General features: G+C 43.4%; 1 protein-coding gene across 1 annotated transcript in view; it reads left to right on the top strand.

Moving 5' to 3' along the window:
- Nucleotides 1-15,219, top strand: part of csmd3b (CUB and Sushi multiple domains 3b) — a 1,478,622-nt gene that overhangs the window by 1,353,784 nt on the left and 109,619 nt on the right. The window contains exons 48-51 of the mRNA XM_080194817.1: nt 5,603-5,788; nt 11,768-11,962; nt 12,675-12,848; nt 14,195-14,368. Of these exons, the coding sequence (XP_080050943.1) occupies nt 5,603-5,788; nt 11,768-11,962; nt 12,675-12,848; nt 14,195-14,368 (729 nt within the window). The remainder of the gene's footprint in view (nt 1-5,602; nt 5,789-11,767; nt 11,963-12,674; nt 12,849-14,194; nt 14,369-15,219) is intronic.

The raw sequence follows: 15,219 nt of genomic DNA, 5'->3' as shown, positions 1-15,219 counted from the left end.
TCACGAATGTCCTTCAGGGAAAGAAACCTGCTGTCCTTCCCTGGCCTAGCCTAAATGTGACTCCAGACCCACAGCAAACTTGTTGACTTTCAACTGCCCTCAGGCAACTAGGGATGGGCAATAAATGCTGGCCAGCCAGCAACGCCCACGTCCCACAAATGAATAATAAAAAAAAAATGATTGGACACCACATTAAAAGTATGAGAACATCAAGTTGAATTGGACCATTAATTGGTGGCAAATTTTAATTTAAAGTTGGTTCACACATCTGCTTATGTTTTAGTGCTGTTAACATGGTTAACTGAACAGCAACAAGAAATAATCTGACCATCTCCTCTTGACAGTCAATGGCATTATTCTTATGAACATCTTTGGATTATCAATGATCAGAAGCTGAGCTGGATCAGCTATAAAAACGCAGTGGCTGCAAGAGCAGGTCAGAGGTTGAAAACTCAACCTTGAGTTACTCACCCCCTGACTCCCTCAAGCCTCCACCGGCACAAGTCAGTAGTGTGGTGGAGTACTCTCCACTGACGAGATGTGTGCAGCTCGAACAACACTCAAGAAGCTCGAAACCACTAAGGTCAAACCAACCCATTTGATTGGCACTCTCTTCAACACCTTAAACATTCACTCCTTCACCACTGATGCACAGTGGCAGCCGTGTGCCATCTGCAAGATGCACTGCAGGAACTCAGAAAACTCCTTTGGCAGCACCTTCCAAATCCATGACTGCTACCTTCCAGCAGGAGAAGGACAGCAGGGATATGGGAACACCACCACCTGCAAGGTCCCCTCCAAGTCAATTACCATCCTGAGATGGAAATATATTGCAGTTTCTTCACTGTCCCTGGGTCAAAATCCTGGAACTCTTTCCCGAACAATACGATGTGCTCGCACTGCATGGTTTGCAGCAGTTCAAGAAGGCAGCTCACTATCACCATCCCAAGTGCAATTACGGATGGACAACAAGTGCTGACCTAGCCAGCAACACCTAGGTTCTGTGAAAAGATAAATAACTCAGCGTTTAGTATTTTCTTGTGATTCCGCAATAATTTGAAGCTCGGGACAATGGTCAGTTACATGGCCTTAGTACCTATTGTTCAAGTAGCACATCGTGAGACTATACTGTTCAGGGGGCGAGAGGGGATTATAATTCTGAGCTGGTTTCCACCGGAAATTCCCATTCGTGTTAATTAACTCTTACCAATGAAAGTAAGAGCCCGCACCAATCGTAATCGTAAGGTTATAAATTCACAGGTCAGTTTCTTGACTGGAAGGCAATGCCTCCTGATAGAAAACAGAATGGAATCTGGGTCAAGGAAACCTAACCCTTTCAGGTCAGAATTTAATGTGCAGTTGGGCTCTGACGATATAACGAAACTCCAAAGTGAACCTTTTAAGGAGCATCCCATGAGTCGTCACTTGGAATTTAACTGCTTTTCCATTCAGCTTCTGCTGGGCCAATGGAGTCACAATTTGCCCTTTGCCTGCTTCAGCTGGGGTCCTTTGGTCTGGTTGCAAACTGGGTGTTGGAGAGAGATGGACAATCGGTGAGAAACAGATGTTTTCAAAGAGAGGGCAAACTGGCACACCCGAATACTTCTTGCTCTAGTCCTGCCTCCTGCTAAGTAACCATTTGCATAGTGTTGACCACCTATGAAGAGACCTGTGTTCCAGACCTAATCTACTTTCTCTACTGATAAACAAGATTTAAAAAACATGAAAAATTGTAAATCAGCAGCTGCAATACATTTGGCGTGAATGTGAAAATGCAACCAGTGACATATATGCAGTTTAATTGCATTGTTACTTTCTCTATGTTGCATTGCATTTTGCAGTTGGTGTTGAAGAATATTGTTTGAATATTCTGTGATTGTCTTGTCGAGAACCCTCCAAAGAAACGTTATATAGCTGATCCAAACTCTCCTATGACTCTGCATTGCTGTAAATAGATATCAGCTCTGTCAACCATAGTGCCAAAGCACATAAATCTAACAAATAAAGAGAAAGGATGTTACACTGGAGCACACACTGGAGGAAAGATTGGACCAAAAGATGAAAATAATCATTTTCATTAAATGAAGCATACTTTCCAGGAGAGAAATAGAGAGAGAAGTACTCGACTAGAAACAAGTACTGTTGAGAAATATTGCACTGCCAGACAAGATCATAAGTAGCAACAATGTCAACCTGCTGCCTGGACTCATTTATAAAAACTATGTGCTTTGCACAGATTGATAATGTCTTACGTACATGTTTTACAACCACTCTTATTACAAAGTATTACATTATGCAGTGACATTGCAGAGTGTTATAACGATATACACAGCAATAGGGCAAAGGTGAGTATTTAATCTCGTGCCTTCATACAAATTGTTTGGCCCAGACTTTCTGAGCAGCGGCAACGATCATCGGATTGCTGCTGCGCTCCGAATTTCCCCTGACTCAACAATACTCTGCATTTCTGTTGGGGTGTTCTAAGCCTGGCTTTCAAAGATGCAGCGCAGCATCCGTCGCGTAACTCAATCAGAACAGAGTTGAGTCAAGGGACAATAGGGCACACCCACTTTATAATGGCACCAGCTGCTGTATGATGAGATGAACCACCCAAGTTGAATGTCACTGAACATATGAGTGAATGAGTGAGTTACAGAGGTTGACAGCATGAAAACAGGCCCTTTGGCCCAATTTGTCCATGCCGCCCTTTGTTTTAAACCCCGAAGCTAGTCCCATTTGCCCACATTTGGCCCATAGCCCTCTACACCTATCTTAGCCATGTCACTGTCTAAATGCTTTTTCAAAGACAAAATTGTACCCGCCTCTTCGACTACCTCTGGCAGCTTGTTCCAGACATTCCCCACTCTCTGCGTGAAAAAGTTGCCCCTCTGGACGCTTTGGTGTCTCTTCCCCTCTCACCTTAAACCTATGCCCTCTAGTTTTAGACTTCCCCACCTTTGGGAAAAAGTATTTACTATCCAGCTGAACTATGCCCCTCATTATTTCATAGACCTCTATAACATCACCCCTCAGCCTTCTACTCTCCAGAGAAAAAAGTTCAGCCTCTCCTTATAACTCAAACCATGAAGTCTGAGTGACATCCTAGTAAATCTTTTCTGCACTCTTTCTAGTTGAATAATACCCTTTTATAATAGGGTGACCAGAACTGTACACAGTTCTGAGTTGATGAATGAGTGAGTTAGTGAATGGTTAGTTGGGCGAGTCAGTAGGTAAGTGGATGAGATGGGCAGGTGAGTGAAGTGCAAAAGTGGATAGGTGAAAAGGGAGTCGGGGGAACAGTGCAAGAGTGGGTAGTCTGATTAAGGGGCAGGGAGGTCAGGTTGAGCTGTTCTTTAATTCTGATGGGGAGCGTCGTCAGGTGGTCAAAAGTGAGGTCAACTCAGTTTGATCTAGATGGATGATCGGGGGATAGTCAGGGAACCAAAGGGGTGTTTGGGGATCCGTTATTAAATTATCCAAGAAATGTTAGGAACCCAGGAAATCAGAGCAGGAGTGTGCCTTTTGGCCCCTTGGGCTGCTTTGCCATTTAACAAGATCATAATTGATCTTCTACTTCAACACAATTCTCCTGTACTTTCCCTTCCTATCTTTAATATCTAGAAATCTATCAATCTCTGTATTGAATATACTCAGTGACAGAGTCACTCAGATCTCTGGTGACGGAAAATTTGAAATATTTCCCACCTGCTGAGTGAAGAAATTCCACCTCATCTCAGTTGTAAATAACCTATCTCTAACTTTGAGACTGGGTCCTAGATCCTTCCAACCAGGGAAAACATCCTACTTCCACCTTGTCAAGCCTTATAATAATTTTGTAAATTTCAATGAGATCACCCCTTATTTTTCTGAACTCTGAGGCCTAGTCTCCTTGGTCTCTCCGCATAGGATAATCCTGCCATCCCAGCAATCAGTCTGGCGAACCTCTGTTGTACTACCTTTCTAGCACCGATATCCTTCCTTAGCCAAGGGGACCAAAACTGAACACAATACTCCAATTGTGGTCTCACCAAGGTGTTATACAATTGTGTCTAGACTTCTTTTCTCCTGTATTCAAACCCTCTTGCTATGAAGGCTAAGATAACATTTGCTTTCCCAATTGCTTGCTGCATCCGCATGTTGCCTTTCAATGACTTATGAACAAGGTTCTCTTTGGACATCAACACTTCCCAGTCTCTCATTATATAAAATATACTGCACAATACTCCATTTTTAAACCAAAATAGATAACTTCCCTTCTTTTCCAACGTGATCTTGCCCACCATCTAAGCTGTCCATATCTCCTTGAAGCATCTATTCATTTTCCTCACAATTCCCATAGTTTTGTGTCATCCGCATACTTGGAAATTTACATTGGGTCCCAACATCAAAATCATTGTTATTAGGTTGCAAATAGCTGGGACACAGGCACTGACCCCATGAGCTAAATGAAGCCCACGTATGGAGGGATTATGAGGAGAAGTTAATTTGATTGGGCCTGGACGCATTGGAGTTTACAAGAGCGAGAGGCAACCTTATTAAAACAGTTAGAATTCTCAGGGTAGTTGACAGGGTAAATACTGCGAGGATGTTTTCTGTTGTGGGAAAGTTTAGGACCAGAAGGTATATTCTCAGAATAAGGAATCACCTGTTTCGAACAGAGATGAGGCGGAATTTCCTCTGAGGATCATGGATTTGTGGGAATTCTTTACTGCAGACAACAGTGGGTCATTGAGTATGTTCAAGGCTAAGATGGTCATATTTTTAATCAGTCAGAGAATCAAGTGTTATGGGGATAAGACAGAAAAGTGGTGTTGAGGATTATATCAAGACAGCCATGATCGAATCGAATGGTAAAACAGACTTGATGGGCCAAATAGCCTGCTCCTGTGTCTTCTGGTTTTGTAGTCATAGTCGACTAACTGCCCATTAATCAATTCTCAATCCATGCTGTATAGTACTTGCAAACCCATATGCTCTAATTTTATTTGCTAACCTCTTGTGTGGAACCTTATTGAACGTCACACTACTTCCACTTGTCAGCCCTCATTAGAGTCCCAAGGAGCGGGCTGTTTGTCTGCCGGAAGTTTAAACTTCCCGGACAATCCTCACAGGTCGAGACTTCCACTTGACTCTCAATGAACATCATGAGTCATTTATACATCTCTCATACTGGGAGACTGGAAGATTTATCCCCCTTTCACTCACGGAAGGAGGGAATGGTGGAGAGATAAACGACCTTGCAATGCACTTGTTTTCACCAAGGAACAAACTCAAAGCAGTCTGGTTCAGCTCCTATTCACTTTTATTAAGATCAAAGACAGTTACAGCCACTCAGCCTCACATATCCATGCTAGTTCTCTGCAAAAGCAATTCATATCGTAATAATCCCTCACCTTTTCCCCAAAACCCTACAACTATGTTCTTGGCAAAAGTTCAGACTTCTGTCACTCAGCTATAAATAGTTTATCGTATATATTTTTATTCAGACAACGTCTCCTTGATATGTGTTGAACAAATGGTTATTTGGATAATTTTCATTAATACTGACACATGAAAGATTCTGTTTTTGAGTATCATCCCTGACATGTTTTATTTGTTCCAGCAATATCATGCGGAGTGCCAAAAGCATCTGCGAATGGAGGAGTGTTTGCAACGGATTACTCAGTAAATACACGTGTTAGCTACTTTTGCAATGATGGATATCGACTGACGTCAAAGGAACAGTCCACTGCCGTGTGCCAACAGGATGGTACATGGAGTAATCAAAATCGACCACCCCGCTGTTTGGGTAAGGAACGTAAGAAACTGCTCCCCATGTACGATGTGTACAATCTAAAAGATAAACTTCACATGGACGGAAATGTAAACTTACTTCGTTAAACCCAGAGTTGACCTGTGTTGTGATGAGATTTAATGCGTATGCTCAAAAATTATTTCAGTGCATACATTGTTGTAAAGCCACACAACTCATTCTTTCATCCTGGAAATGATCTGTTTGGATATGAGCTTGTGAATACTTGGTACGCTCGTGTGAAGTTTCTTTTCCCGCATTCAACAAATATTTGCAGAAATTTCATACAATCACACCAATTTTCTAAATGTCCGAGTTTCAATTCTTTGATGCTCGTTCCCTTGAGATGAAAACTTCAACCACTGGCCTGACTGGTCCCTCAGGTGAACATAAAGCTCTCGTGGGATTATTCAAAGAGGAGTTTTGGGGTTGTCCATGCTGGGATTCATTTAGCGCAAGGGGTCAGTGCCTGTGTCCCAGCTATTTGCAATCTAATAACAATGATTTTGATGTTGGGGCCCAATGTAAATTTCCAAGTACGCTGATGACACAAAAGTAGGCGGGAATGGGAATTGTGAGGAGAATGAATAGATGCTTCAAGGAGATATGGACAGCTTAGGTGGGTGGGCAAGATCACGTGGGGAAAAAAAAAGGGAAGTTATCTATTTTGGTTAAAAAAGGGAGTATTGTGCAGTATATTTTATATAATGAGAGACTGGGAAGTGTTGATGGCCAAAGAGAACCTTGTTCATAAATCATTGAAAGGCAATCTGCGGGTGCAGCAAGCAATTGGGAAAGCAAATGCGATCTTAGCCTTCATAGCAAGAGGATTTGAATACAGGAGCAAAGAAGTCTATATACAATTGTATAACACCTTGGTGAGACTACAATTGGAGCGTTGTGGTCCTCTTGGTTAAGAAAAGGTATTGACCAATATTTATTTCTGAACCAACTTCATGAAAATATATTTGCTGCTCATTTATCTCATTACTTCTGATTGAACCTTGCATCCACATAGTTGTCATTTTTCGCCGACTTTTGCAAGTTATTTCGGAAGTAGTTCATTGATTGCAAATTCTTTGGGCAATTATTCTTATCATGTTTGGGTTCTGCCTGGCTTGAAATTTAGTGATCCCACCCAGTGGAGAGCAGTTTTGCATGCTTGGATACATGCATGTAGTTCATAGAATCCCAGCAATGAAGAGGGAGGCCATTCAGCCCATCAAATCTGCACCAACTCTCTGACAGAACATTTTACCCTTCTGATCCCCCTCACTGACAAATCTTGGGCCACTGAGGGGCAATTCGGCATGGCCAATTCACCTAACCTGCACATCTTTGGTCTGTGGAAGGAAACCAGAGCACCCAGTGGAAACCCAGGCAGAAACAGGGAGAACATGCAAACTCCACACAGACGGTGTGGAGTCTGTGATCACCAAAGCTGGAATTGAACCCGGTCTGTGGTGCTGTGAGGCAGCAGTGCTAACCACTGTGCCACCACGCTGCCTAGTGTGCCAACGTGCTGCCCCATACCAGACAGAAATCAATGGCTGGGTTCAAACCCCACTGTGGTCATCTCAGAAGCTGCAATGGGATTAAGTCTCGATGGAGTATTTAATCTATCTGCTGATAAGGCCTTTCATGGGCTGTTGTCAGCGAAGGTCCTGCTTCCAACAGCTGCTGGCCAATCAAACTAATTTGATCAAACTAATGTTTAGAGACAGAGTTGATATCCTCTCCTTGTTTTTATTACTTAAATTCCAAAACATTATCACTTTGCTTTGGCCCAGATTCACAATGAGGCCTGAATAAAACTTTCCACAGATTCTATAATGAGCTGCTTTGTAATATCCTTTTGAAACATTCTCAATATAATAGAGTATTGCTCCTTCTAAAATTGGATTGAAGTAGAAGGTTTTCATGGACCGTTTTGGTTCGTTATTGTGTTATGCTTCACACCAAGAGACAGTTGAAATTAGCAGGTAGGAATACTGAAAATTATACACTTGTTCACAATATATTGGACCAGATTTCAATGTAGAAATAATGACAAAGCAAAGAAACGCATGGAGAGGTGCAAATTTATGCTAGTTACATGACGTATATTGATTAAACTCACAAGAAAAAAACAGGGCTTGTTCATTCAAGTTCAAACACGTTTTTAACTTTGTGAAATGTCTTGTTCATTATCAAACAACTCCTCTGTCTCTTGACAATTCTGTGACTTAACATTAATTTTATGGGGCAGATGGAGGATATTCAGCCCATTATATCTGCACCAGTTCTCCCAATGGCCATTATGATTTAGTGCCATTCCCCTATTTTCCCCGCCTTGACCTTGCACCTTACATTTATTAAAGTAATCCTCAAATACATTATTTGAATGCCTCCATTGAATCTGCCTGTGTGCAGATTTGGTCACCGCACTTACGCAAGGATATTTTGGCCTTGGAGGGAGTGCAGAGGAGGTTTACTAAGCTAATACCGGAGTTGAGGGGGTTGAGCTATGAGGAGAGGCTGAATAAACTAGGCTTGTACTCGTTAGAGTTTAGAAGAATGAGGGGAGATCTCATTGAGACGTATAAGATGATGAATGGGATGGATAGGATAGAGGTGGAGAGGCTCTTCCTGCTCAGAAAGGACAGTAGGACTAGGGCGCACAGCCTCAAGATAAAGGGGGGGCAGTTTAGAATGGAGTTGAGGAGGAACTTCTTTACTCAAAGGGTGGTGAATCTCTGGAATTCTCTGCCCGTTGAAGTGGTGGAGGCTGCCTCGCTAAATATTTTTAAGACGCGGGTTGATGGGTTTTTGATAAGAGAGGGGATTAAGGGTTATGGGGAGAGAGCGGGAATGTGGAACTGAGACACGACAGATCAGCCATGATCTTATTGAATGGCGGGGCAGGCTCGAGGGGCTAGATGGCCTACTCCTGCTCCTATTTGTTACGTTCTTATGTTCTCCTCCACACTTCCAGGCAGTGTATTCCAGACCCAAACCACTCGCTGAGTGATTTTTTTTTTCACATCACATTTGCTTCTTTTGCAACTGGATTTCAACCTGTGCATTTTCATTCATGATCCTTTTATGATCAGGAAGAGTTTCTCCCTCTCTCCTCTGTCCAGCCCCCTCATGACTTTGAACATCTCTCTCTCCTCCCCGTCTTCTGCTCACCAAGAAGAACAGTGCCAATCTATACTTGTAATTGAAACTAAACAATAACTTTATACTCCGTTTCCCGAGACATTGGTAGTTGCCCTGATGCTTGTAAGTTGAAAAGATGTTTTGCAACGCTCAAATTCTATCAAACCATTGGGGTGATTTTCCCCAAAGAATTTGGAATGTCAAATTTGCGTAAAAACTGGAATAAACTGAGAACATAAGAAATAGGAGCAGGAGTAGGCCATCTAGCCCCTCGAGCCTGCCCCGCCATTCAATAAGATCATGGCTGATCTGAAGTGGATCAGTTCCACTTTCCCGCTCTCTCCCCATAACCCTGAATCCCCTTGCCTACCAAAAACCTGTCGACCCGCGTCTTAAATATAGTTAGCGAGGTAGCCTCCACCACTTCAACGGGCAGAGAATTCCAGAGATTCACCACCCTTTGAGTGAAGAAGTTCCTCCTCAACTCTGTTCTAAACTGCAGCTCCATCCCCCCCTTATCTTGAGGCTGTGCCCTCTAGTCCTGCTGTCCTTTCTGAGCAGGAAGAACCTCTCCACCCCAACCCTATCCATCCCTTTCATCATCTTATACGTCTCAATAAGATCCCCCCTCATCCTTCTAAACTCTAACGAGTACAAGCCTAGTTTATTCAGCCTCTCCTCATAGCTCATCCCCTCAACTCCGGTATCAGCCTAGTGAACCTCCTCTGCACTCCCTCCAAGGCCAAAATATCCTTGCATAAGTGCGGCGACCAAATCTGCACACAGTACTCCAGCTGCGGCCTCACCAGTGCCCCGTACAGCTGCAGCAAGACCTCCCAACTTTTATATTCAATCCCCCTCGCTATGAAGGCCAGCATCCCATTTGCCTTCCTGACCACCTGCTGCACCTGTCGGCTGGGTATTTGCGACTCATGCACAAGGACCCCCAGGTCCCTTTGCACCGTAGCATGCTGCAGCTTTTTGCCCTGTAAGTAGTAGTCCTTCCTACTATTATTCCTGCCAAAGTGGATAACCTCACACTTGCCAACATTGTATTCCATCTGCCAGGTCCTCGCCCACTCGCTCAGCCTATCTGGATCCCTCTGCAGACTTTCCACACCCTCCGCACAATTTGCTGTTCCACTTATCCTTGTGTCATCAGCAAATTTCGACACCCTACACTCGGTTCCCTCCTCCAGATCATCTATATAAATGGTAAATAGCTGAGGCCCCAGCACTGACTCCTGGGGCACTCCACTAGTCACCAACCGCCAATCAGAATAGCACCCGTTGACTCTAACTCTCTGCCTCCTAGTAAACACAGTAAAAAGTCTAACAACACCAGGTTTCAGTCCAACTGATTTATTTGATAGTAAACTCACTAGCTTTCAGGGTTTGCCCCTTCATCAGGTGAATGGAGAGTTCTGGCCTCAGACAGAGCGTATAAAGCACAGACAGTTTACAGATTACTGATTAGAATGCAAATCTTTACACCTAACCTGCTGTCTGTGCTTTATATGCTCTGTCTGAGGCCAGAACTCTCCATTCACCTGATGAAGGGGCAAACCCCGAAAGCTTGCGAGTTTACTATCAAATAAATCAGTTGGACTGAAAGCTGGTGTTGTCAGACTTTTTACTGTGTTTACCCCAGTCCAACACCGGCATATCCACATCATTCCTATTAGACAGCCAATCCCTTATCCACGCTAACACCTTACCCCCAACTCTGTGCACCCTAACCTTTTGTAGCAACCTTTTGTGAGGCACCTTATCAAACGCCTTCTGAAAATCGAGAAACACCACATCCACCGGTTCCCCTCCGTCTACTGCACTAGACACATCCTCATAGAATTCCAATAAATTTGTCAGACACGACTTCCCCTTAACGAATCCGTGCTACGTCTGCTCTATCAAACCATTCTTCTCTCGGTGCCTCGCTATTTCTTCTTTGATTGTGCTTTTTTTTTCAGCAGAAGTTTAAAAATGAATCACCCACATTCTGTGCACTGCAGAGTGCACCAGCGTGAGTCACACTGAAAATCAATGGGTGGGGCCTATTCCTACTGGAGAGACCGGCAGCATCGCAATAAATGGGCGACTGCAGGTGGACCGATCTGTCAGCGCCGAGATTGGTGTATGCGCAGTGGCCCCACACTGCCGGCCTCCTGATCACTGACCAGCTAAACCGCTGGCCAGCTCCACCACTCCAGGACACCCCCGATCACTTCCTCTCTGATCCCCTCACCGCCTGGTCACTTCTTCCCCCCCCAACCCCACAAACATGCCCAGGCCAGCCTCGACCCCCTCTCCCCCTCAACCCGCCTTCATCTCCCACCCACCCCTCCCGACAGCTCCGATCTCCCAATTTCCACTCCCCTTCCCCACCGGCAACCCTGATCCCATCAACGCCCACCCCACAGTCCCGACCCCTTGGCACTACCCTGTTATCGATGGGCACCTGATCCCATAGGGGGGCCTCGATGGCCTCCTTTCTCTCCAGCTGGGTCGGGCCAGCTGTTCATACAGGTCTGAGATAGAGGGTGTTGCATCACTTTGATCCTCAAATTAATGATCATCCCAACATCTTTTACGTAAAAGAGGCCAGTGTAAAAACCTACAGAAAGTATTTGGGCAATGTAATGAATAGCTCGGGTAATTCACTTGTCTCTCAGAACAAAATGTGACCCGTTAACTTTGGTGTTATATTGTTACCAAAGTTCTGACGGTCCCTGTGGTGAATTGCGTTCCTTTGTCACACAGCACAGGCTATATTTAACTGTGTTTGGTTTTCCGATTTTCTAATCAGTCAACCAACTTTTTTTATTTTGATACAAGTGATGACTTGCCCCAGCATCAGTTCTTTCACTTTGGAGCATGGGAGTTGGCGAGTGGTGAATGGTTCACATTACGAATTTCGAACAAAAGTTGTCTTCACCTGTGACCCTGGCTACTATCGACTTGGACCGACTACCATCAACTGTTTAGCGAATGGAACTTGGAGCTGGGGGAGAGAAAGACCGCGCTGTCAAAGTAATTATAACGATTGTTTCAAATCATTTTCTTTTTGAAACCTATCATCAAAATTTCTCTAATATACCTTATAATGCAATCCAAACAGTTATTCAAATCCTCAAATTAATGAAAATGTTGAATCTATTCTGAGTTAACTTTCTAATTGATTATTTGAGTTGCATTATCTTTTAAACTGGTATTTTCATACTTAGTAAATATCAGTGTTTATAATTGAAAAATTTTAATTTCTCCCTTTCCTGTCAGTGTTCTTCTAAAATGCCAGCTAAATAAATGGCCAATAGAAAGTAATGGGAGAGGTGATGGGTTACTTGGCCTTCAGTTCCTTTATCCTCTTTTGAGACCGTTGGGGGTATTTTCCCATCCCGCATGCCACGGGTACCATCGTGGGTGGGTGAGTTGGGGTCATGCAAAGGTCCATTGACTTCGAGCGAGATTTTCCGGTTTGGAGGCGAGTGCAGGCGGAAATCCTGCCCAATACCCTCCTCTGAAGCCAGGACCTTGATTTAGAAATTATACAGCAAATCCTAGGCACAATTTTGTGGCCTGCGACTTCATGACACATGTTGGAATGAATGATCTGTCCCCAAGTTCAGTATGTCATTTTGTAAGTGACTTGGAACATAACCGAGATATTATATCCTAGCAACATCTACTCTGAGAAAGTTACTGCTACCCAATTCATCCATTCTCTTCATTTCGTTTTCCTTAGTTATCTCTTGTGGAGAACTAGGCAATCCCCCTAATGGGAAAAAGATTGGAACTCAGACAACATTCGGAGCGACGGCCATCTTGACCTGTGACGCAGGCTACATCCTAGTTGGCTCAACTGTCAGAGAATGCCTGGCATCAGGGCTTTGGAGTGGAACTGAAACTAGATGCCTAGGTAAGAGGGTATCTTTCACATCTATCGGCCGAGGCTTTCTGCTCCTGATCGCATCAGTCCGGTTTAGTGACGGGAGCAGAAAATATTGCGAAAAAAGTCACGTTTTACCTCAGCTTAAATGTGTGACGTGATTGTCCTCTCCCACCATCAGTGTCCGGGTCTGTTTCCCGACATTCAACATAATTTGAACATATTTACATTTTAATTATTAGACCCCATATGCCTGAACGATCCCCCCCATCCCATCCGCCACCCCATCAGAAAATCCATCTACGTAGGCATGACGGCAGAATGGCGTGAATCACGACTGCTATCCCCAGGCCCGCACTCGGTGAGCAGGCTTCCCAGGGGAGCTCAGGTGAATGCAGCACTTGAGGAGCAGCAGGGCAGTGCCAGGGGACAGTGCCCAAGCATTGTTGGGAGGATGCGGATAATCCAGGATGAACAGATGTGATTTCCCGGCTGTCGGATAGTCTTTATACTTATGTCATTGTTTTGTAGCACAGAACTTAAGTGTCGATGAAAAAAAGCAAGATGTTTTGTCAAAGCTTCTTGTCTTGCACACAGCAGGACATTGGAAAGAATACAGTGCAAAAAAAATCAACAAAATCATGCGGCCGGTGCCTGTTTTAGCAAAACAAAATACAAGACAGCCATTCGTTGGTCATTCCTCAGGGCAATGATTTGACCAATCGGAGTCAAGCTGCCAGATTTAAATTTAACGCAATTCTTGACAGTTAACTGTCTGTCACCATCATTCTCCATGGCAATGCCTCCACCAATCAGATTGCCAATAAACCAACAGCCCCTTCTCATCCAGTGTATATTTTTTGATTTCCTTTGCATTGCTTTTGTGTCAATGTCTTGATGTGCACAAGAGTAAAAGTCTTTACTGAAATATTTTTCAGCAAGTTATATATTATAGATATATTATGTATATTTATGTAGAGAAAGAGAGAATAATTTTGTCCGCAGCATGAACAAATTATTCAGTTTAAAGTTGAAACTTGTAAACTTAAAATTTAACTCTAATTAAAATTAAAATGCTCAGTTATGAATGTTGGGTGGGATTCTCTGGTCTCCCACGTGTTTCTCAGTGGCAAGAGGCAGTGTGTTGTTAGCTGGCGGTGGGATTCCCTGGTTTCGGCCCTGTCACTGGGATTTCCTATGGAAACCACCCCATCCCATCAGAAACTTGTGGGCAAGTGTGCACTGCCGGTGGGACCAGAGAATCCTACAGGCATGAACAACCAGAGAATCCTGGACATTGGCTGTAATTCTGATCGGTTTTGAATTAAGCATGTCTTTATTTTCTTAAAATTTTATCTTTTGTTTTAACCTTTCAGCCGGACACTGTGGAATTCCAGATCCAATTGTAAATGGTCAAGTGGTTGGAGAGAATTACGGTTACAGGGATACTGTGGTTTACCAATGTAATCCTGGGTTTCGTCTTATTGGCTCATCTGTACGAATTTGTCAACAAGACCACAACTGGTCTGGACAGCTCCCAATCTGTGTGCGTAAGTGAGCATTTCTTTTCCTAGCCTTTTTTTAAGATTCCAATAAAAAAAAGCTTTGTAAATGTAGATATTAATTATACACTGAAGTTCATGTCCACGCATCAAAAATCTCCATGAATGCCAAAGATTGACACGACACCTGAGGTAGCCTGCATAGCCAAATATGGAGGGAAACGCAAAGTGTATTGAATTATATACAAAAGCTGTATGCTGTGCCCATGTATTCCAGGCAACTGTATTTGCATAGATTATGTCGTGCACAAAGAAGCCATTCAAGCTAACTAGTCCATGTCAGCACTTATACTCAAACCTCCTCTCATACTTACAAAACCAAAATAATGCAGGAGCTGGAAATGTGAAAGGAAAAGTGCTGTAAGTTCTCAGTAGGTCAGGCAGCATCATTGGAGAAAAATAGTTACAAGTTCCAGGTCGATGACCTTTCTCCTGAATTTCCTATTATATTTCTTTGTGGCCATCTAATTTTGATGGCCTCTGGTCTCGTTGTTCTCACATGTTGAAAGAGGAATGAATTTGCATGATCAAAACCTTTGATCATTTTAAACACCTTTATTAAGTCACCCCCAATCAGCCTTCTGTTTGTGAAATAAAAAAAGGACTACAGTTTGAGTATCCTTTATCCAAAACCCTTTGGAGCCAATTATATTTTGGATTTTAGATAATTTCACTTTTCGTGTACCATAAAAAGGCCCAGGCCAAACGGCCAAATTCTGGGTTAGCTATAGTGTAAAGTAAAAAAATAATCGTTAGAGAAGTAAGATGGACCATTGATTAATAATCACAGGATATCTGTCGCAAGTTGGCACCTTTGGCTCTGCTTCCAATTCTGTTGC

This window comes from Carcharhinus amblyrhynchos, chromosome 8, assembly GCF_965287045.1.
Source record: "Carcharhinus amblyrhynchos chromosome 8, sCarAmb.v2.hapA, whole genome shotgun sequence".
In the NCBI taxonomy this organism is placed as follows: domain Eukaryota; kingdom Metazoa; phylum Chordata; class Chondrichthyes; order Carcharhiniformes; family Carcharhinidae; genus Carcharhinus; species Carcharhinus amblyrhynchos.
Note: the sequence above shows the minus strand (reverse complement) of the source record. Positions and strands in the feature narration are given on the sequence as shown.